This window comes from Mytilus edulis, chromosome 5 (assembly GCF_963676685.1).
Source record: "Mytilus edulis chromosome 5, xbMytEdul2.2, whole genome shotgun sequence".
In the NCBI taxonomy this organism is placed as follows: Eukaryota; Metazoa; Mollusca; class Bivalvia; order Mytilida; family Mytilidae; genus Mytilus; species Mytilus edulis.
The window spans coordinates 72,392,268-72,417,247 of record NC_092348.1 but is presented as its reverse complement, the minus strand read 5'-3'; the positions used below and the strand labels follow the sequence as shown (position 1 = coordinate 72,417,247).

The following is a 24,980-nucleotide window of genomic DNA, read 5'->3' as shown; positions in this document are numbered from 1 at the left end:
ATCAAGCAAATACCCTCCCGTTGGATTTTTAGTAACATACAATCATTAAATATACGAGAAGAGCATAACCTTTATCATACCAACAACTGGTTTTAGAATAAATGTGTTTAATTCCAATGCAATATGTCAATGAGTTAATCAATATTGATGCCAAAATATGCAATCCATATTGACCTGGCAACAGTATCGAACTATATCCATTCTGAATCAGTCTTTTATATGATTTGGTTAACTTTTAAGATGTATGCCGACATTTCTGTGATTTTTGAAGAATATTACCATAAAAGATAGGATTTGAAATACCTCAACGTATAAGATGTCTGCATGTTGATTAATATAAATTTACGAATAATGTCCTAATACTGATAATAAAAGTAAGTACCAAGTCCGGAATATGACAATTGTTGTCCATTCGTTTGAGCTTTTGATTTTGCCATTTGATTAGAAACTTTCCATTTAAAATTTGCCTATGAGTTCAGTACTTTTGTGATTTGACATTTCAGTAAATGTTTTGAATAGTTTGTGATATCAAAAACCCTAGTGTAATAATTTTTCAGTATACAGAGATTTCTTTTCTCAAAATCAAATATGTTGTTACATACACGAGGGTATAAACAAGTTGAGATTTATACAACCAGAAGATAGTGACAAGAGAAAATCATCATCTATCCAGATGCTCTGCAGGGGGCTGCTTTATACGACCGCAGAGGTCGAACCCTGAATAATTGGGGCAAGTATTGACAATACATTCAAGCTTGATACAGCTCTAAATTTGGATTCTGATCAGATTTTTGACATAATATGGGTTTCTGACACTAACCAAATGTCAACATCTTACAAATCTATTGCGCAATATTGTGCAATTAAAGTTTTCTTCTGCAAACTTTTCAAAAATTTGGAATTTTTGGCCCCTAATTTCTTAACTATTGGGACCATAACTTCCAAAATCAATTCCAACCTTCCTTTAGTGGTCTTGAACCTTCTGGTAAAAATTTGTAGAGATCCATTCACTAAAACTAAAGTTCTTGTCGGGACACTAAATGCGTTTAATTCCAATGCAATAAGTCTATGAGTTAATCAATATTAATGCCAAAATATGCAATCCATATTGACCTGGCAACAGTATCGAACTATATCCATTCTGAATCAGTCTTTTATATGATTTGGTTAGCTTTTAAGATATATGCCGACATTTCTGTGATTTTTGAAGAATATTACCATAAAAGATAGGATTTGAAATACCTCAACGTATAAGATGTCTGCATGTTGATTAATATAAATTTACGAATAATGTCCTAATACTGATAATAAAAGTAAGTACCAAGTCCGGAATATGACAATTGTTGTCCATTCGTTTGAGCTTTTGATTTTGCCATTTGATTAGAAACTTTCCATTTAAAATTTGCCTATGAGTTCAGTACTTTTGTGATTTGACATTTCAGTAAATGTTTTGAATAGCTTGTGATATCAAAAACCCTAGTGTAATAATTTTTCAGTATACAGAGATTTCTTTTCTCAAAATCAAATATGTTGTTACATACACGAGGGTATAAACAAGTTGAGATTTATACAACCAGAAGATAGTGACAAGAGGAAACCATCATCTAACCAGGTGCTCTGCAGGGGGCAGCTTTATACGACCGCAGAGGTCGAACCCTGAATAATTGGGACAAGTATTGACAATACATTCAAGCTTGATACAGCTCTAAATTTGGATTCTGATCAGATTTTTGACATAATATGGGTTTCTGACACTAACCAAATGTCAACATCTTACAAATCTATTGCGCAATATTGTGCAATTAAAGTTTTCTTCTGCAAACTTTTCAAAAATTTGGAATTTTTGGCCCCTAATTTCTTAACTATTGGGACCATAACTTCCAAAATCAATTCCAACCTTCCTTTAGTGGTCTTGAACCTTCTGGTAAAAATTTGTAGAGATCCATTCACTAAAACTAAAGTTCTTGTCCGGACACTAAATGCGTTTAATTCCAATGCAATAAGTCTATGAGTTAATCAATATTAATGCCAAAATATGCAATCCATATTGACCTGGCAACAGTATCGAACTATATCCATTCTGAATCAGTCTTTTATATGATTTGGTTAGCTTTTAAGATATATGCCGACATTTCTGTGATTTTTGAAGAATATTACCATAAAAGATAGGATTTGAAATACCTCAACGTATAAGATGTCTGCATGTTGATTAATATAAATTTACGAATAATGTCCTAATACTGATAATAAAAGTAAGTACCAAGTCCGGAATATGACAATTGTTGTCCATTCGTTTGAGCTTTTGATTTTGCCATTTGATTAGAAACTTTCCATTTAAAATTTTCCTATGAGTTCAGTACTTTTGTGATTTGACATTTCAGTAAATGTTTTGAATAGTTTGTGATATCAAAAACCCTAGTGTAATAATTTTTCAGTATACAGAGATTTCTTTTCTCAAAATCAAATATGTTGTTACATACACGAGGGTATAAACAAGTTGAGATTTATACAACCAGAAGATAGTGACAAGAGAAAATCATCATCTAACCAGGTGCTCTGCAGGGGGCAGCTTTATACGACCGCAGAGGTCGAACCCTGAATAATTGGGGCAAGTATTGACAATACATTCAAGCTTGATACAGCTCTAAATTTGGATTCTGATCAGATTTTTGACATAATATGGGTTTCTGACACTAACCAAATGTCAACATCTTACAAATCTATTGCGCAATATTGTGCAATTAAAGTTTTCTTCTGCAAACTTTTCAAACATTTGGAATTTTTGGCCCCTAATTTCTTAACTATTGGGACCATAACTTCCAAAATCAATTCCAACCTTCCTTTAGTGGTCTTGAACCTTCTGGTAAAAATTTGTAGAGATCCATTCACTAAAACTAAAGTTCTTGTCGGGACACTAAATGCGTTTAATTCCAATGCAATAAGTCTATGAGTTAATCAATATTAATGCCAAAATATGCAATCCATATTGACCTGGCAACAGTATCGAACTATATCCATTCTGAATCAGTCTTTTATATGATTTGGTTAGCTTTTAAGATATATGCCGACATTTCTGTGATTTTTGAAGAATATTACCATAAAAGATAGGATTTGAAATACCTCAACGTATAAGATGTCTGCATGTTGATTAATATAAATTTACGAATAATGTCCTAATACTGATAATAAAAGTAAGTACCAAGTCCGGAATATGACAATTGTTGTCCATTCGTTTGAGCTTTTGATTTTGCCATTTGATTAGAAACTTTCCATTTAAAATTTGCCTATGAGTTCAGTACTTTTGTGATTTGACATTTCAGTAAATGTTTTGAATAGTTTGTGATATCAAAAACCCTAGTGTAATAATTTTTCAGTATACAGAGATTTCTTTTCTCAAAATCAAATATGTTGTTACATACACGAGGGTATAAACAAGTTGAGATTTATACAACCAGAAGATAGTGACAAGAGAAAATCATCATCTAACCAGATGCTCTGCAGGGGGCAGCTTTATACGACCGCAGAGGTCGAACCCTGAATAATTGGGGCAAGTATTGACAATACATTCAAGCTTGATACAGCTCTAAATTTGGATTCTGATCAGATTTTTGACATAATATGGGTTTCTGACACTAACCAAATGTCAACATCTTACAAATCTATTGCGCAATATTGTGCAATTAAAGTTTTCTTCTGCAAACTTTTCAAAAATTTGGAATTTTTGGCCCCTAATTTCTTAACTATTGGGACCATAACTTCCAAAATCAATTCCAACCTTCCTTTAGTGGTCTTGAACCTTCTGGTAAAAATTTGTAGAGATCCATTCACTAAAACTAAAGTTCTTGTCCGGACATTAAATGCATCTTCGGATGACGACGCAGACAACATGATAGCATTATATGACGCAAAAAAAATTTGCGGCCGTATAAAATTGGATAATTCACAATAGGAAATGAAAAATCATCTCTTTTATCATAGCTATAAAGAATTTACAGTTAGTGTATACATTTGCAGCAGAGATATGACATAGAAGCAGCACAGCATTTGCACATGGTCCTGAGTAATTATATCTGTTCTTTCATATAGAGTGATGGCTTTTTATTTTCATAAGATCCATTCAAAATCTACCTTTCGTAACGCATAAGGTTTAATATTGTTTTCTTTATGATAAAACACAAGGTCAGAATGTTTAATTCTTTATTCGAATCTTAATGGTAACTTAGGGAATAAAATATACAGTGTAAAACTATTGCACATATTTCATAACATTTAATTTATAGCAATATACAATGTATGATTACATTACTTAAATAAAGTAAAGCCACATTTTACTTGTTTCAATTGTTCTTCAGATACATTACACACAAAATCTTTCACACAACACAGTATTCATCATAAAAGCCCACACATGCATGATGTTGATGTATATAGTGATTCTTAATACACACAGTTTTAACATAGATGCTACTAATACTAAGTATATACCCACATATAATTTAACTTCTTTTTAATAACAAAATGGCCTCTCTGCTTATTCTTAGGAGCATAAAACAAGTCAATAAACATGTACTAAAGGTGAAGTCAAATTAAATGCATTTCCTGGACCAGAACATGCAGAACATGTAAATGTGATATGAATAAGTAATAATTAAGATGAGGTCATGATACATCAACTATGATAAAGAGACCTTTTTCCCAAAAATTGAAAACTTTTCTAGAAATTCATTATAGGCAGTATTCAATAGTCATTTTATCATAACAAACATTAACTAAAGATGTCTAAATAATTTGTTCATGCACTATTTTTATGTGTAAGCATTAAATATAACATGTAAGCAAGGTAACTATAGTAATGAACATTTTTCGCACAATTTTTAGTTGTAATGAACTGTATTATGCTTTTAATGTAGAAAATATCACAGAAAAGAAATTCTCCAACCTCTCAATACTATACCCCATTCAGATCAATATTCATTGGCATTAAAAAGTCATGCATAGCAAATTTCCATGTCCATAATCTGGCTATTCTGTTAAATTCCTTTCTATCTTTCATAAACAATTTACCAATAGTAGGTTCCATACACACATAACAATACGGGTCTGTCAGTAATGATTGTATACTAATCAACACTTTGGATATAGTTAATGCTAAGCTCCAATTATGATGTATAGAGTCCAGACCCACATCTCCATGTCGACTTATATTAGGATGAAATATACGTGTAATGAATCTCACTTTGGGTGGCCTCATTGGGTAACTGAAATAAAAATAGAGATGTTTGAAGTAAAATTAAAGTTTGGCAAACTGGATGACATATACTGTAAAAAAAAAAAAAAAATGTAAGAGAGATTTACTTTACAACTAGGAATGTAAGGTGAATATAAATTATTGTCAAATTGTCAAACTTTGATCTTCTCATAAGAATGCACCAACAAATTAAGAAAATAAATGAAAACAAAGTCAGTCATAATGGCTAAAGAAGAAAGTATTTCCAAAACTAGTTGGTTTATAGTTTATTCATCAAATGTTGAAAAGAAATCATTTGAAATATCTTGTAAGTGTTAAGGGTACTTGCTCAGTATTTGCCTTTTGTTACAAATATAGCCAACCATCAAACAGGAATTGATAGGCAATGCCATCCAAACTAAAGTGGTGTATCATGTAATATTTTTTGTAAGAAAAATAAACTACCTCTGTGGTATCTGCAAATATAATAGAAATAGTCCTCCTTCATATGGACTACCCTGTGGACCAGTAATTGAAGCTTGCCAGTGACAACAATGTCTATCCAATGGTGTGGCTTTAATACCTTCAGGTGGGTCTGATTTTAATGTTTTTAGTTCACTTCTAAGTCTTCTGTGTCTCCAAGAATTCTCCTCTATCGGTGGTGTACTCTGCAAACACAAACATATAAAACATACAATAGTCTGATTCCTTTCTAACATAGGAACATAAGTGTACAAATGTATGTATATGTCAACATCTCTCTATGTCCTTTCTAACATAGGAACATGGGTGTACAAATGTATTTATATGTCAACATCTCTCTATGTCCTTTCTAACATAGGAACATGGGTGTACAAATGTATTTATATGTCAACATCTCTCAATGTCCTTTCTAACATAGGAACATGGGTGTACAAATGTATTTATATGTCAACATCTCTCAATGTCCTTTTTAACATAGGAACATGGGTGTACAAATGTATTTATATGTCAACATCTCTCAATGTCCTTTTTAACATAGGAACATGGGTGTACAAATGTATTTATATGTCAACATCTCTCAATGTCCTTTTTAACATAGGAACATGAGTGTACAAATGTATTTATATGTCAACATCCCTCAATGTCCTTTCCAACATGAAACATGGGTGTACAAATGTATTTATATGTCAACCTCTTTGTATGTCCTTTCGAACATAGGAACATGGGTGTACAAATGTATTTATATGTCAACATCTCTCTATGTCCTTTCCAACATGAAACATGGGTGTACAAATGTATTTATATGTCAACATCTCTCTATGTCCATTCTAACATAGGAACATGGGTGTACAAATGTATTTATATGTCAACATCTCTCTATGTCCTTTCTAACATAGGAACATGGGTATACAAATGTATTTATAATGTCAACATCTCTCGATGTCCTTTCCAACATGAAACATGGGTGTACAAATGTATTTATGTCAACATCTCTCTATGTCCTTTCTAACATAGGTACATGAGTGTACAAATGTATTTATATGTCAACATCTCTCGATGTCCTTTCCAACATGAAACATGGGTGTACAAATGTATTTATAATGTCAACATCTCTCTATGTCCTTTCTAACATAGGAACATGGGTGTACAAATGTATTTATATGTCAACATCTCTCGATGTCCTTTCCAACATGAAACATGGGTGTACAAATGTATTTATAATGTCAACATCTCTCTATGTCCATTCCAACATGAATCATGGGTGTACAAATGTATTTATATGTCAACATCTCTCTATGTCCTTTCTAACATAGGAACATGGGTGTACAAATGTATTTATATGTCAACATCTCTCTATGTCCTTTCCAACATGAAACATGGGTGTACAAATGTATTTATATGTCAACCTCTCTGTATGTCCTTTCTAACATAGGAACATGGGTGTACAAATGTATTTATATGTCAACATCTCTCGATGTCCTTTCCAACATGAAACATGGGTGTACAAATGTATTTATATGTCAACATCTCTCTATGTCCTTTCTAACATAGGAACATGAGTGTACAAATGTATTTATAATGTCAACATCTCTCTATGTCCATTCCAACATGAATCATGGGTGTACAAATGTATTTATATGTCAACATCTCTCTATGTCCTTTCTAACATAGGAACATGGGTGTACAAATGTATTTATATGTCAACATCTCTTGATGTCCTTTCCAACATGAAACATGGGTGTACAAATGTATTTATATGTCAACATCTCTCTATGTCCTTTCTAACATAGGAACATGGGTGTACAAATGCATTTATATGTCAACATCTCTCGATGTCCTTTCTAACATAGGAACATGGGTGTACAAATGTATTTATATGTCAACATCTCTCTATGTCCTTTCTAACATAGGAACATGGGTGTACAAATGTATTTATATGTCAACATCTCTTGATGTCCTTTCCAACATGAAACATGGGTGTACAAATGTATTTATATGTCATTTTATCATAACAGACATAACTAAAGATGTCTAAATAATTTGTTCATGCACTATTTTTATGTGCAAGCATTAAATATAACATGTAAGTAAGGTAACAGTAGTAATAAACATGGGTGTACAAATGTATTTATATGTCAACATCTCTCAATGTCCTTTTTAACATAGGAACATGGGTGTACAAATGTATTTATATGTCAACATCTCTCAATGTCCTTTTTAACATAGGAACATGGGTGTACAAATGTATTTATATGTCAACATCTCTCAATGTCCTTTCCAAAATGAAACATGGGTGTACAAATGTATTTATATGTCAACATCTCTCAATGTCCTTTTTAACATAGGAACATGGGTGTACAAATGTATTTATATGTCAACATCTCTCAATGTCCTTTCCAACATGAAACATGGGTGTACAAATGTATTTATATGTCAACCTCTCTGTATGTCCTTTCTAACATAGGAACATGGGTGTACAAATGTATTTATATGTCAACATCTCTCTATGTCCTTTCCAACATGAAACATGGGTGTACAAATGTATTTATATGTCAACATCTCTCTATGTCCATTCTAACATAGGAACATGGGTGTACAAATGTATTTATATGTCAACATCTCTCTATGTCCTTTCTAACATAGGAACATGGGTGTACAAATGTATTTATAATGTCAACATCTCTCGATGTCCTTTCCAACATGAAACATGGGTGTACAAATGTATTTATGTCAACATCTCTCTATGTCCTTTCTAACATAGGAACATGAGTGTACAAATGTATTTATATGTCAACATCTCTCGATGTCCTTTCCAACATGAAACATGGGTGTACAAATGTATTTATAATGTCAACATCTCTCTATGTCCTTTCTAACATAGGAACATGGGTGTACAAATGTATTCATATATCAACATCTCTCAATGTCCTTTCCAACATGAAACATGGGTGTACAAATGTATTTATATGTCAACCTCTCTGTATGTCCTTTCTAACATAGGAACATGGGTGTACAAATGTTTTTATATGTCAACATCTCTCTATGTCCTTTCTAACATAGGAACATGGGTGTACAAATGTATTTATATGTCAACATCTCTCTATGTCCTTTCCAACATGAAACATGGGTGTACAAATGTATTTATATGTCAACCTCTCTGTTTGTCCTTTCTAACATAGGAACATGGGTGTACAAATGTATTTATATGTCAACATCTCTCGATGTCCTTTCCAACATGAAACATGGGTGTACAAATGTATTTATATGTCAACATCTCTCTATGTCCTTTCTAACATAGGAACATGAGTGTACAAATGTATTTATATGTCAACATCTCTCAATGTCCTTTTTAACATAGGAACATGGGTGTACAAATGTATTTATATGTCAACATCTCTCGATGTCCTTTCCAACATGAAACATGGGTGTACAAATGTATTTATATGTCAACCTCTCTGTATGTCCTTTCTAACATAGGAACATGGGTGTACAAATGTATTTATATGTCAACATCTCACTATGTCCTTTTTAACATGAAACATGGGTGTACAAATGTATTTATATGTCAACATCTCTCGATGTCCTTTCCAACATGAAACATGGGTGTACAAATGTATTTATATGTCAACCTCTCTGTATGTCCTTTCTAACATAGGAACATGGGTGTACAAATGTATTTATATGTCAACATCTCTTGATGTCCTTTCCAACATGAAACATGGGTGTACAAATGTATTTATATGTCAACATCTCTCTATGTCCTTTCTAACATAGGAACATGGGTGTACAAATGTATTTATATGTCAACATCTCTCGATGTCCTTTCTAACATAGGAACATGGGTGTACAAATGTATTTATATGTCAACATCTCTCTATGTCCTTTCTAACATAGGAACATGGGTGTACAAATGTATTTATATGTCAACATCTCTCGATGTCCTTTCCAACATGAAACATGGGTGTACAAATGTATTTATATGTCAACATCTCTCTATGTCCTTTCTAACATAGGAACATGGGTGTACAAATGTATTTATATGTCAACATCTCTCGATGTCCTTTTTAACATAGGAACATGGGTGTACAAATGTATTTATATGTCAACATCTCTCAATGTCCTTTTTAACATAGGAACATGGGTGTACAAATGTATTTATATGTCAACATCTCACTATGTCCTTTCTAACATAGGAACATGGGTGTACAAATGTATTTATATGTCAACATCTCTCTATGATTGTTTAAAATAACATGTCGTACGCAATGGTACATTAAGCCTTGTTGCAGTTTCTAAAGTGATGTTTATTCTCACGCCAGTATATACATACTTGCCAAGTGACATGATATTTGCGTGTATTACATGCTTTTTCAACAGTTTAAACGCGATGATTTTGTCACATGGCGTTTACACGCTTTTCACCACTTTACACGCAATTACACGCTTTTTCGTTCTTTTCATTTTTTGGTCGTTAGTGATATCGCTATTCTCTGGGTTTTTCCTTATTCAGCGATAAATACCGAAAAATTCGAAGTAATTGTTTGGCTGCCATATTGTTTATTTTTCTATATGGACAAACAGCAAAAAGTAAGTAGTTTGTGATTAGTTTTTACGATTTTGTGACTTTCATTCAAATTCACTTTATAGGGGAAATGTCCACAGAAAGAGATCACTTTAGGGCCTGTACCGTCGTCTAAAGCGCCGATTGCTAAGCTTAAATGATGTGCACGTACCAAGATTCAAGATTTATAAATAATATTTTGGATTTCGAGTTTAAATGATCGAGTGACACAAGTATCGCATTGTGCATCCTATGTTGCAATGATATAAACAATACATGTGAGAGGAGAAATACAATGTAGCTATTTGAATAAGCATTAAACATTTTTATTTAATGGAAATCTAATTATAAAACATTTTTCTTTTTCAATTTCAGTTTCAAATCTAGCCAACAGATTTCCACAGACCATGGGGATGAAAATATCACAGAACTGTTGGATCAACTTTCATAGTACCAGCTATCTTCTGATGAACTACCCAGTTTTGACCAGGCAATAGCAATGGGAGCAATGGCAGAGATAATAGATGAAATTTTACATTGCCAAAAAAAAAACCATTTTGACATTCTTTCAAATCTAGATACATGTATATAAAGCTAATTAAGTTCAGTCAAATATCAATTCTTACTGTGGGAGAGCATTTTCAATTGACACTGAATTCTGATCAGAACTTGACTGTTACATTTGTATTGTGTGCTGTTATCAAATAAATGTATTAAACTAAACTTGAAACTGGCAGTTGTTTTGAATATGTGCCTAGTGGTGTTGCTTTAAAAGCAACATAACACCACCGTTGAACACAATAAAAGTTAACACTAGAATATATATTGTTTTTGATATTAACAAATTAGTATGTGAAATTATGAACATTACCACATTCATATTTAAAAGTCCGATCTACATCACACGATTTCACACGCTTTTTGACATGATTTCCAATTGTCAGAGGTTGGCAAGTATGAGTATATAGTCGGCATATGTTTCCTCTGTCTTTGATGATTGAAGTTTATCATTTATTTTACATTTATGTATCACATGAATACATAAGAAGAAATGTTGATTCACTGTGTTTTTAATGTCATAGATTTCAAATCTCATGTATTGAAATTCAAATTAAAATCCTCAGTTGTTTGTTTCTGTTACTCAAAAAAAAATGTCAATAGATAAATTTACCATGCTTTGATGCAAGAATACAAACAGCATTGGATCTTTCAATCTATAACAATTGAGCCTCACATTATTCTATGGTGTTTGCAGGGATATTCAAGCTTGCTTACTTTTAAATGGTATATTTCATTAAAGGATCATATCAAATATTGTTGTGCATTAGGAGATTTTCATTTTTATATCTGTGTTGACTTTGGGATCATTTACTTCTGAACCCTTTTTCTGCACTTCCAATTTTTTAGGCATGTAACTTGAAGTATGCATCTATCTTATGTTCTACTTTCATTATGATATAATATTTTTAGAGGTTAAGTTTAATGTCATGTGTATTTTGGTGCAGAGCAGTCTCATGGACAAGTGCATGATGTCTTATTTAATCAAGATGGTTTGTGACTCCCCAATGGCGTTTACTATAGCCAGATATATAGTACAAACCTGTAACATCATGCTTTCTAAACAATATCTACATGGTGAACTTTCTAATCTGTAAATCAGAAAATAAATAAAATGTATATGTATCATGACGCTTTAAGGTGGTACCTAACACTACAGGGAGATAACTCTGTAAAATCAGCAGAACGTTTTAATGATATTTTGTTGTTACGGGAATCTTAAGCTTCTCAATGATCAAAATGAGTGTTTGTCAAACTGCTATGTAACCAGTGTAATTTTCCTGACAAAAACGGTTGGTTCAAATTTTTTGAAATTTTTATATTTTTGTTAAAGGGTCAAAGTAAATACTTTGACAAAATTTTATGAAAATTAAATGAGCCAAATTAATCTTAGTGAAAGTGTTTGGTACCACCTTAATAACATAATTTTATTTCAGCATTCAAAATTCTTAACTTCAAACTTTTAATCCTGTTTTTACAAACTTAAAGATGTAGAAGTTCTTCAGCAGTTTAATTGATTTCATTTAATTATACACATAAAGTCTGAATTTAAACAATTAAAGATATACTATATATCTGTTCTCATTCCTGGGAATCCTGATGCTGTTAATTCAAAACAATAAAATCTCAAAAAAGTTAAAATAAAAATATATTTAATTCATCTGTTTAAATTCTAGAAACTCTGATTGCTGTTATTTTCATTCTGTGCCTAACTATTCAAATTTTAGTTCATTCGTATTCCAAAATATACCTGTTTTAAAATGCATAATTTCTGAAGAAAAAAAACAGTTTTAACATGAGTAAGTCTTTTTTATTCTCTCCTGAAGCATTAGTTCCAAATCAAATTCACTGATTTTTTTTTAATTTCATGTATTGTTCTATGCAGAAAATTGATTATTCATGTTTCATGTTGAACTAAATTCATTTTCTCCTCAAGCATGTCAAGGATTTGTTCAAAATTTAGTTCACTGAATTTTTTTAGTTAAAATTAATTTCATGTCTAGTTCAAAACAGAATTTGATTTTAGGGTGTGTAATGCCACTATCAGCTCTCTCAGCTATAGTATATGGCAACCATATATTTTGGTAGAAGAAGTGGTAGAGAGAACCATCTACCTTAAGCTGGAAATCTTACAATTGTTGGTAAATTCAGATCAGAGTCAAACCCACCTGCCATTGAGCTGGTTCAAAACTCAAGAGTTGACAGGCTAGTGATTGATGTAGATGAACTATTTATACAAACCTGTCAACAATGGCTTACTTAGATACATTTATGTATGAGTTACACTTACAATTTAGTATAAATAGTTTTCCAGTCTTTCACTCTATATTGTGGATAAAATAATGGCCATCGTAATTTACAGAATTCTCTCCATTGTAATTCAGTTGTCTCCCCTTCTAATATTTGACGCCATCTAGAACACACTTGTCCAGCTGTCCACAAAGATATGTCATCTAGGTATTTGAACACTACTAATAAAACTGCAATTAAAATATAGTTTTACATAAACTAATACAACAAATGTATAATGACAAGAGAATGAAAGATGAAGAACAGATTTATGGTTTTATTTGAGAAGGAATTTAGTGGTTCTTAAAACCTATACATGGGAAACATCAATAAAACAGCAATCCTTCAGTACCATTTTTGAATAGACGTCTTGTAATCACTATAATACATGAATAGCTTATAAAATTAATGTATGCAAAAATTGCAAACGTGCATCAAATTTGAGAATAAAAACTAAACACAACAGGGATGGTAAAATATAGAATTGATATAATTTCAAATTCACTCAGGTAAAAGTACTTGCATCAATTATTCTTTGTTTTCTTATTCAATCTATATGATTTGGTTTTTTTTATTTCTTATTCATTCAGGTTGTATCATGTCTATATAAAAGTGTATTTTTTTTTAAATGTGTTAAAATAATTTCATGGAGGTATATTAATGTCATACCAAGATGAAATATTAAATTCAAGTTTGTATAAAATGATAATACAAGATGTCAATTAGTCATATTATTTAATTTGGTAAATGTTTGTGATCTGCAGTATAATGATTCAAACACAGTTACCGGTATATGTACTAGTGGCTCCAACAAATTATCAGTGTAAACGAGAAGTCAGTAATCAATGTCTTTAAATTCATATGTGTATTAAGGTGGTACCGACACTACAGGGAGATAACTCTGTAAAATCAGCTAAACGTTTTAATTACGTTGCGTTGTTAAGGGAATATTAAGCTTTTTAATGTTCAAAATTAGTGTTTGTCAAAGTGCTATATAACCAGTGTAATTTTTCTGATCAAACGGTTGGTTCAATTTTTTTGAAATTTTTATATTTTTGTCAAACATGTCATACCTGTCAACCTGTGACAATGAAAATGCAGGTCATGACCTGCATTGAAGAATCAAATCTCAGGTCATAACGCGTACGAACTTTTTCGAGCTGAATTTCAGTATTTATGGTACATTTTCTTATAATGTATATCAAAGATACCAAAACATCAATGCATGTTCACTTGGTTAAGTCATTTTAAATCTTATTAATTATTATTTCATTGCACTTTTATGATTTTTATAAATTTGTGTAACACAGTCTTATGTTCTGTTATCATATAATACTAAAATTTATTTTTCAAATGTAATTTTAATATGTTTAATACTACTAACTATGTAGCCTTTAATCATACCATCACTCACATCAGAAGGAAATTAGACTCTGATAAAATATAGTAATATAGTTAAAGGAAGTATAAATATAAAAAGTAATTTTCAACTTTTTTTTTTAAATTGTTTAAAGGTATAAAAATAATGTAAAGTTATTTTTCAATACGTATTTGAATTTTATATTTTTATGATTTAATCTTTTTAACCCATAAAACGTAAATATAAGGAATAATTTTGAATGGTGACAAATAAGGGGAAGTAACTCTATAGTTGAAATATATTTGCAATTTATTTACGACCTAAAGCTAAGGTAATTGGTGTTAATTAACAGTGTGTTTGACACCAAAGCTGTCAAGTGAAGCCATGCACTTAATGGGTCACTTAATTTGACAGTTTACATAGCTAGATGAACTTCCTATTCATGGAAGAATTACGAATTTGCCGGTATTTCAAAGGAATATTACTTATGAAATCAATCTCAAGGCTAAGAAATACGGGTGAAATCGGGTCATTTTCGGAATTCCCGGGTTATTTCAATGACCCGGCGGGTGTCCCGGGTGATCCCTCAGAATTGTGAAAATCTCGGGTCACACCCGCAAAATACGGGTCAGTTGACAGGTATGACATGTCAAAGGGTCAAAGTAAATACTTTGTCAAAATTTTATGAAAATTAAACGAGCCAAATTAACTTTAGTGAAGGTGTTGGGTACCACATTAACTAAGTACATTTTTTTCCTGTTTTTACCTTCAGGTGGCATGGAATCAACCAGTCCTTCAGGAACACTGCCTGGTTCCCTAGGTGTAGTTAGTGATGTTATTCTCTCAGCTAATTTATCTGTTTTATGATTGAGTGATTTGATTTTCCTGGCTCTGTACTCCTCTTCCTTTGTGTAGAAATCAAAAGATTCAACTGGTTCCTCATTTCCTGAATCTGCATCCGAATCATCCTTCTGTAAAAACATGGCCATTTCTTAAAAATTTAATTTTTTAAAACAAAAAAATGATTTCCTTTCTCTAAATTCTTTTTGAATGTCATATAAAACAGTTTCCTGTGTCGTAGCTTATTTTCTTTCGATGATTATTTTATTCCTATTTCAATTGTGCAGTCCTGTCAATGCCTATACTTTAACTAAGCTTGTCTTCCTGTCATTCAACCATTAAATTAGTTAATGAATAATTATTTTCTGATAAAATTGTCAAATATAAAAAAAAATTAATGATAAGTTAAATGTACATGTATTCTCTAAAGCCAGGGTCATATCGAAACCAGTTACCGGTATTTAAAAAACATGAAAAATAACCACTTTCAATGATTACATTAAAAATTTGGCAGAAATCAACGAGACTCACAGAAAAATTTTAACCAAAAATTATAAATTTTGACTCTTACTGTAGATGAAAATGATTTTGAAGCCTGAAAGTAAAAGGCTTCATACTCTCTTGACAAAGTTGACATACCTCGTTGTAAACTTCCTGCTCTCCCTCCTCTAAGTTAATGTCATTACAGAAGAGAAATAAATGACAACTGCTACACACAGGTTGTCCAAAATTACTGCCAAGGAAACCAGTACATACCATGCACTGTTCATACTGTTGAAAATATATAAATGCAGTATAAAAAATTTAGTGTATTATAATTTGGTTCAATTCAGTTCTTTGGTTGACTTCTTTTTAATGAATATTAAATCAAGAGCCATATATTTAATCCTGCAACTTGGTTTTGTTCAAGCATCTTTTATCAATATAATGGAATTTGATGCGACTGTCGTACAAGTGAGAGGTTTAGCGCTATAAAACCAGGTTCAATCCCCCTTTTTCTGCAATTATAAGAAAATGCCTGTACTAAGTCAGGAATATGACAGTTGTTATTCATTCGTTTGATTTATCCATTTGATTAGGGATTTTCCATTTTGAATTTTTCTCATACATTGTAGTTCAGTATTTTTGTGATTTCACTTTTTTGGGTGTCAGGGTAATCATAGCTGTTATACAATGTACATGTACAAATGTAGTTAACAGGACATTGACAAAACCAATCATTTCATACGCTTTCGAGACGTTTAGACCATGATCACTTTCTGCCTACAGTCTCTTAGGCCATACACTAGCTGGGCCTTTGGTTATTTTGACCCATCCTTATAGCTGACTATATATATGCGGCATGGGTTCTGATCTTTGTTGACGACAGTATAATGGTACAGTGACCTATAGATGTTAACTCTATATCATTTGGTCTCTTGTGGAGAGTTTCTTAAATGAGACAAATGCAACTTTATAGTTAAAGTTAAACATTCTGTATTATTATCACCATTTTTTTATAATAAACATCATGACTAAAAGTGTAACCAGGTGCTCCGCAGGGTGCAGCTTTATACGACCGCAGAGGTCGAACCCTGAACAGTTGGGGCAAGTATGGACAAAACATTCAAGCGTGATACAGCTCTGAATTTGGATTGTGATCAAATTTTTGACATTACATGGGTTTTTTTTACACAAAACAAATGTCAAGATTTTACAAATCAATTAAAGATTTCTTCTTCAAACTTTTTAAATCTAAAATTAAATAGTTGACACAGCATAGGTTTCTGACACAGAATGAATGTGGTCTAATGAACTTAAAAGTTTTTTTTTGCCTTTGAGCAATTCACTATGCTGTTGAATATTAATCCTCTCAAAAAAATGTTTGAAGAAATTTTCTTTTTATTTATGAAATCTGAAATGAGAAAAATTTAACCCCCCCCCCCTTTTTTTCACATCCCCGTTTCCCTTTTTCCAAAACTGATATCAATTCAAATTTCTAATGGAGTTTGCAACAATAACTACTCTCTTAAATACATCATAAAATATTAAAATGTAAAATAAAGTGCTTGTTATCACTGAATGGTAAAGATTGGTTGGTAGTAAAAGTGAATATACATTGTTTATTGTATTAAAACAATAAAAAAAAACTTCATCAGCAACATTTTATATTGGCAAATTTCCAATGAAGTTATTTACATAAAGTTATTGGCAAATAAAAATAGAAAATGACATCATAGTCATGTCTGGCAAATGTCCAACATACATTATCTAAAAACATTTTAGATAAGATAAGGAAAAAAAGCTTCATCAGCAACATTTTATATTGGCAAATTTCCAATGAAGTTATTTACATAAAGTTATTGGCAAATAAAAATAGAAAATGACATCATAGTCATGTCTGGCAAATTTCCAACATATATTATCAACTACTATTCTATACAAAGAAAGATAACTCCAATTGAAAATTAATTGCTATTGCACAATATTGTGCAATTAGATATTTCTTGCTATTGTGCAATACTGTGCAATTGAAAATTTCTTGCTATTGCACAATACTTGATATGGAATCCTGATTTGGACCAACTTGAAAACTGGGCCCATAATCAAAAATCAAAGTACATATTTAGATAAAGCATATCAAATAAGCCCAAGAATTTAATTTTTGTTAAAATCAAACTTAGCTTAATTTTGGACCCTTTGGACCTTAATGTAGACCAATTTGAAAACTGGACCAAAAATTAAGAATCTACATACACAGTTAGATTTGGCATATCAAAGAACCCATTTATTCAATTTTTGATGAAATCAAACAAAGTTTAATTTTGGACCCCCATTTGGACCAACTTGAAAACTAGGCCAATAATTAAAAATCTAAGTACATTTTTAAATTCAGCATATCAAAGAACCCCAAGGATTCAATTTTTGTTAAAATCAAATTAAGTTTAATTTTGGACCCTTTGGACCTTAATGTAGACCAATTTGAAAACGGGACCAAAAATTAAGAATCTACATACATAGTTAGATTCGGCATATCAAAGACCCAAATTATTCAATTTTTGATGAAATCACACAAAGTTCAATTTTGGACCCTTTATGCCCCTTATTCCTAAACTGTTAGGACTAAAACTCCCAAAATCAAACCCAACCTTCCTTTTATGGTCATAAACCTTGTGTTTAAATTTCATAGATTTCTATTTACTTATACTAAGTTATGGTGCAAAAACCAAAAATAATGCTGATTTGGGCCCCTTTTTGGCCCCTAATTCATAAACTGTTGTGACCTCAACTCCAAAAATCAATCCCAACCTTCCTTTTGTGGTCATAAACCTTGTGTTAAAATTTCAATGATTTCTATTTACTTATATTAAAGTTATTGTGCGAAAACCAAGAATAATGCCTATTTGGGCCCTTTTTTGGCCCTTAATTCCTAAACTGTTGGAACCAAAACTCCCAAAATCAATCCCAACCTTCCTTTTGTGGTCATAAACCTTGTGTCAAAATTTCATAGATTTCTATTCACTTAAACTAAAGTTATAGTGCGAAAACCAAGAAAATGCTTATTTGGGCCCTTTTTGGCCCCTAATTCCTAAAATGTTGAGACCAAAACTCCCAAAATCAATCCCAACCTTCCTTTTGTGGTCATAAACCTTGTGTTAAAATTTCATTGATTTCTATTCACTTTTACTAAAGTTAGAGTGCGAAAACTAAAAGTATTCGGACGACGACGACGACAACGCAGACGACAACGCCAACGTGATAGCAATATACGACCAAAAAATTAAAATTTTTGCGGTCGTATAATAAAGAAGGGTATGAGGGGTCCTGATCCCAAAATCCTTGGCTTAAAAACATGAAATCCTGAGGTCCCAAATTTATAGAAATCTAAATCCTGACATCCCGAATTTTATCATCTAAATCCTGAAACTACTTTTATAACAAGGCTGAAACCACCAAGGCCGAGCTAGTTCCATGGCCAAAATGTCTTGTTGCCATAATTTTTAATTTTAGAAATATCATCTGTTTCTTTGATTGGTGCACCAAAATAGGGGTTACACTAAAGACCTGAAAGTGGACATGAAAAGACCTGAAAATATACAACTAAAATTATTCAAATTGCAATAACTTTTTTATTATTGGATGGAATTTCGTCATGTTGGAATACACCAGAGAAAGATTGAATGTATTTGCTTATTTGGGAAGCCCGATTTACATGAAAATATGATAGGGTGCGAAGCTAAAAGAGGAAGAGTTACATGTAACAAATGAGTCATCAAACATGTGCAGGGGTTAGCAGTGATTGGTTTTGTGATGAACATAGACAGTGTATTTACATGTAACTTCATGAATATACAAATTTTATATTAGAGTAAAAGTAATTTTATATGTGATTAAAGTAGACTGTGAATAATATCGCATTTTAATGTTTTATAGTTTTGTGTACTTTTACAGTATGTAAACACATTTTTCTGACAGCAGATTTTTTTATTCAATATTTTAATTAAGTATTTTTTAATACGCAATTATTCTAGAATATAAACACTTTTACAGTATGTTGAGTCACTAAGTTTTCTTTTTAATTTACAAAAATCTATTTTTTAAGTATTTTTACGAGGAATATTAATCTTGATGAAATTAAAGGATTAAACTTTTTTTAGATTTGTATTATCATTTTGTTTTTATAAGCGTAATTACATGACAATTGATAAACTTGTTCTACAAATTTGTTTCAATTAGTGTTTTCATTGTTATTTATAATGTGATTTAATTGTGTATAATTATGTAATTATGTGAAACAGATAAAACCTCATTTTATGCTAATCGTTAAAATTAAATATTTTTATTACAAGTTGCTTTTGACTCTTCTTGACTGAAAATGCAAGTGTTTTATAAGCTATGTTGAATTAATTATATCCAGGTTCATTCAGGACTTCATTTTTCATTCAGCATGTCTGACGTTTGTCACAAAGTGCAGGTTCCAGACATGAGACACCACAAAAATTGTGACGGGGTTATCATAGTTTAAAGACACCAAACCTTTTTCTCAATTATTTATTTCTATGGTATATCATGTCTCTTTGACTTATACGTTTTAACATGCGAATTTTGTTTATTCTTTGCATCTCCCGTCTTCTTTTATACTTGAATCAGTTGTGCGTATCATATTAGTATCTTTCGTCAATAAAAAATAGAAAGAAGATGTGGTGTGATCCCATTGAGACAGATCTCCACAAGAGACCAAATGACATCGAACATGAAAAGTTATAAATCATATTTTTCGTCTATCAGTCATTCCCAAAAAATGGGTACAATTCGAATGTAGACACTGTTAAAAAATAAATTTCAACTGAGCAGAGAGAGAGTGCTGTTTTCTTCTGTGTCTATATCTAGTCTGTCATTTTTTAAATTTTTACTTACACCATTTTTGTTGTTTTCAAGTTTTAGCATTTTTTGTAAGACAAGGTAAGTATGAACGTATCGGAGGTTAGTGTTGTATAAAGTCATCTTAAAAATTGCATTAGAGAAAAACACAAGATTTAAATCCAGGCTCATGTGAAATGGGTTACATTAACCACCATATCAAACTGATGTATACGTATTATTCTGTATATATTGAAAGCAAATACCAATTTTAAGGTCTGAATCAATATAGCGTTTAAAAAATAATTCAAATTAGTAGTTTTCATAACTTATTTAGTAATGAATTTGAACTAATATTTTAGTTTTATAATACAGCTTTCCATGAAAAACCCTATTGTATATGTTTTGAATCACTTGTATGTATTTTTTATGCTTGTATTAATCCACACCCCCCATCTTTGTTACGGAGGTTAATATCAAACCAGTATCTAAATGCTGATACAAAGTAACACTTGACTCTTTAATGCTAGCTTTTCTAAACAATTTATTGACATTACAAACTAAAAAACTGTTTTCTATCAAGTTATATGTTTCTTTTAGTCAAATGGACTTGTTCTTGTCAAAATCTCCGTAACGATTCATGAACTTTCACTCAAAAATATGTTTTACCTAAACCGAATACTGTTCAACTTAATTTTATTAGCTCTATACATATAATGTCATCTTCCTTCACACTATAATGTATATATTATACTCAACTATGAAGTTTTGGGGTCAAAATTATTTCATTTCGAAAATTTCTATCCTCCGTAACGACATTTAAAACCTCCATAACGGACAATTCCAGTTCTTACCAACAGCAAACATATAAATGAATGTAAATATTGGAATTAAATGACAAACAAGACAACAGAATTAAAAAAATTTCTTAGTAAATCCTTATCGAAAAAGAGTAAATCCTGTTAGAGAAAAAACTTTTTTTCCTTAAATTTCTATCCTCCGTAGCGTAAATCAATGATATCGGTTATGATTTACATCACCTTTTGATATTTATTAGTGATAATTGATGGACTAATTTGGTATCTATAACAATGTACAAGAATTTCAATTGGTATGATCGTGTTTACATGCATGTTTAGATTTTTTTTAATTTGTATAACCTCCGTTACATTGATGAGTCCTAAATGATCTTGAAAATGTTTGCCATTAACCGCTGTTAAAGTTATGATTGTCGTCGTAATTACACAAGTTGTGTTGTAGACTATTTTACATCTGAGAAAATGGCTGATATAACGTTTATTAAACGTTATAATGTTGCTCACATAAAAAGAAAAAACAAGTTAACCTACCTTTCTCAAAACAACATTTTTTTTCTCAAAATCTGTATTTTGTTTGTCTGTTTCCTTTATAATAAATGCTGTCTGCTACAAAAATGACTTTCGGCAGTGTCAGCAGCCGCTAATACTGATAAAAAAGTCTGACAACTTAACTGTAAATAACTGCGTCACGGAGGTTATTCAAACGGAGGTTAGATTTATTTACATTATACATGGAAATATGTAACAATATTGTTGAGTTGCTTTCTCAAAACTGATTATTGAGAAGCTTTATGGGTGATTTCAATGAAATAATCATCAAATTGATTTGTTCTTGGTTAGTACGTTCCAAAATACGCGTTACGTAGGTTGGATTCTTATATGCGACAATCGAAAAAAAGAGAAAAAGAAGATTTTTTTTACTTTTTCGTTTCATTGCAATAAAAGTTAAAGGCAGGATTTTAAAATTTGATGTAGCAACTTTGCTTAAAGTCCCTTTGGGCATGATTTCCAATCATATAAATATGTTTTGACTGTACCTAAAGATACGTTACGGTAGGTTATACGTTTATCGGCGACATTGGTTTAATGGGTAAATCTAAGTGTATATTATAACTTTTGATTCTAAAATATATTTGTGGATAAAAATCAATATAGTGTCAAATAAAAAAAGCAAATCTAATCATGATTTAGATGAAATAAAGTATTTTAATTCACACCGATATTTGGAGTTTTTCTTGGCGACATTCGGAATTCGTGTGATACCCGTATATTAAATAGAAAATCACACAAATATATTTAAGATATACATCACAAAAGAATATAATTTTATTTTAGTATACATATTAATCACTTAGAACACGAAAAAGATTATCTGTGACATATGTTAAGCTTGCATTTTGTGGTTATTTGCCGGCGACACTGTAATTTTGTAATTGTACCCATTTTTTGGGAATGACTGCTATGTTTATTATTTATCCACTTGCAGGCCTTTAGTGTAACCCCCAAAATAGTCCATAAAGAATAATACACATTTATATAGACAAATATATTTTCTTCCTAACTCATTGAATGGTGCTTCAAAAATTATCAAATTAAAGCTATATTTGCCTCGGGTTTTAAAAAATCTTCTATTTTCCCATCGCTACTGGAGGTCGCCATATTTGTTTTCTTAGATTGGGAATGAAGAAAAGAAAGATTGCATTGCAAGACAGCATCCAGTATGGTATTGCTGTGTTTTACCAAGGGCTATCTTTGAACTTATAGTTACATCTGCTCCTTTTTTTTTTAAATCTTTCTTTAAATACTCATATTTTGTTTTGTTTAGACAGAATATTTCGAATTTAAAAAAAAGTATCAAAGTGTAACTGAGGAAAAGGGGGGGGGGGGGGGGGGGGGGGGGGGGGGGGGTCGTGACAACACCTCCCGGGACGTGATGGTGACCAGTACCTAGTCCCTATTCGACCATCTGGATACCTGATATCAGATTGTGACTGAATAACAGACAAAACATATTTTAATAAAAAAATAATTACACGTACTCGCTATATCTATATCATCTATCTCTATTTATATTTACGTTTAAATTGAGTTATAGTATGACCTTCGGTAGTCTTTGAAGGTAAAATCGATGTTTAATTAGAAGATATCTACACTAAAATAACTAAAATACACAAGAAATGCTGATAAATATTATCAAGTATTTGCCTCTGTTAATTGATTAATATTTAAGACTCTTTGAAATTTGAATAATTATGCGTTTAAGCATGTTATGAATCAAATATGGGAATTTAGGTCAAATAGGAGAATTTAGGTCAAATAGGAGAATTTAGGTCAAATATGAGAATTTAGGTCAACTATGTTATCATAACTTTGACTGCTAATTAAAAGTAGCATTTTCGTTAAGAGGTATCTAAATATTTGAAATACGCATGCATCTGGTTGGTTGTTGTGCCGTCTGCAACAAATGAAAATTTTTAACGACCTTGACTGGCTAAATAGCCTTCTACCATTTTGCAAGCAAAGTTTTATACGAAACCCGAAATAAAGAAATATATCGAAAAATCGTTTTACACGAATAGTGGTGGTGACTAAAATAAAAATAACGATTCAAGTTGTGTTTATAACAAACACAAAGCAATAATTTACAGTAAGTCATCTTTCTGACTTTGAATAAAATTCATTGGATTTGATATGCTCATAATGAGATTGTATCATGTTTACACCATAGTTTTTTTTCAATAAGAGATACACGAATACTCATTATAAAAGAGGACTAAATGAAAGTCCTAAACAAATAATTCTTTGTATTTTTTGCTGGGTAATAGTTTATAAAATTAGATGGATTTGGTATGATTGCGAATGACACCATGCACTTCCCATCAGAGACCAAATGACGTAGAAGCAATCCGTTGAACTATGGGCTGTCGTACAGCCTTAAATGATGAGCAAAATAAAACCCATGTACCGCATAGTACGTTATAAAAAATAGGCAACAGTCCTTTTTGCGCCAAATTTTGTTTTCCGAATATATCAATTGCTCCAACATTCTGAACTCATTTGAGCCAATTTACCTGTAGAAATATCTATCATGAATATAAATGATTTATATTTATTTCTATTTTTGGCTTAAAAGGAGACATTTCATAATGAGGATGAGCATCTAGAGAGAGATTTTTTGAAATGCAATAGACAGTCCATGTATACAGAGATAGAAGAAAAATACAAGATATGTCAAAAGAGAAGAAAATAGAAGCTTTTGCTGATTATGGTCGATTATGTTTTAGCCACATATGTTGATGACACAGTGCTATGTTCCCATTATCCGTATGGGCTAAAACTCAATCTACCGCAAGACTTACCAGTAATGGAGCAGAAGCATTCCACAGGAATTATAATGAACTGTTTTATGCAGTTAATCCTACAATGTTTGTCTTTTTGGACAATGTAGTGAAGTTATACAAGCTACTGCATACATTAAATTGGGAAGTACCCATGCAGCAGCAG

At 31.4% G+C, this 24,980-nt stretch overlaps 1 protein-coding gene across 1 annotated transcript; it reads right to left on the bottom strand.

The window, feature by feature from the left end:
- Nucleotides 1-4,183: 4,183 nt before the first annotated feature.
- Nucleotides 4,184-23,246, bottom strand: LOC139524401 (uncharacterized). The gene is made up of 7 exons (XM_071319176.1): nt 23,085-23,246; nt 15,958-16,089; nt 15,245-15,449; nt 13,120-13,309; nt 11,872-11,920; nt 5,693-5,895; nt 4,184-5,258 (listed from the first exon to the last, which is right to left on the bottom strand). The coding sequence occupies exons 1-7, from the start codon at nt 23,133-23,135 to the stop codon at nt 4,949-4,951; spliced, it is 1,140 nt and encodes a 379-aa protein (XP_071175277.1). The 5' UTR covers nt 23,136-23,246; the 3' UTR covers nt 4,184-4,948.
- Nucleotides 23,247-24,980: the final 1,734 nt, after the last annotated feature.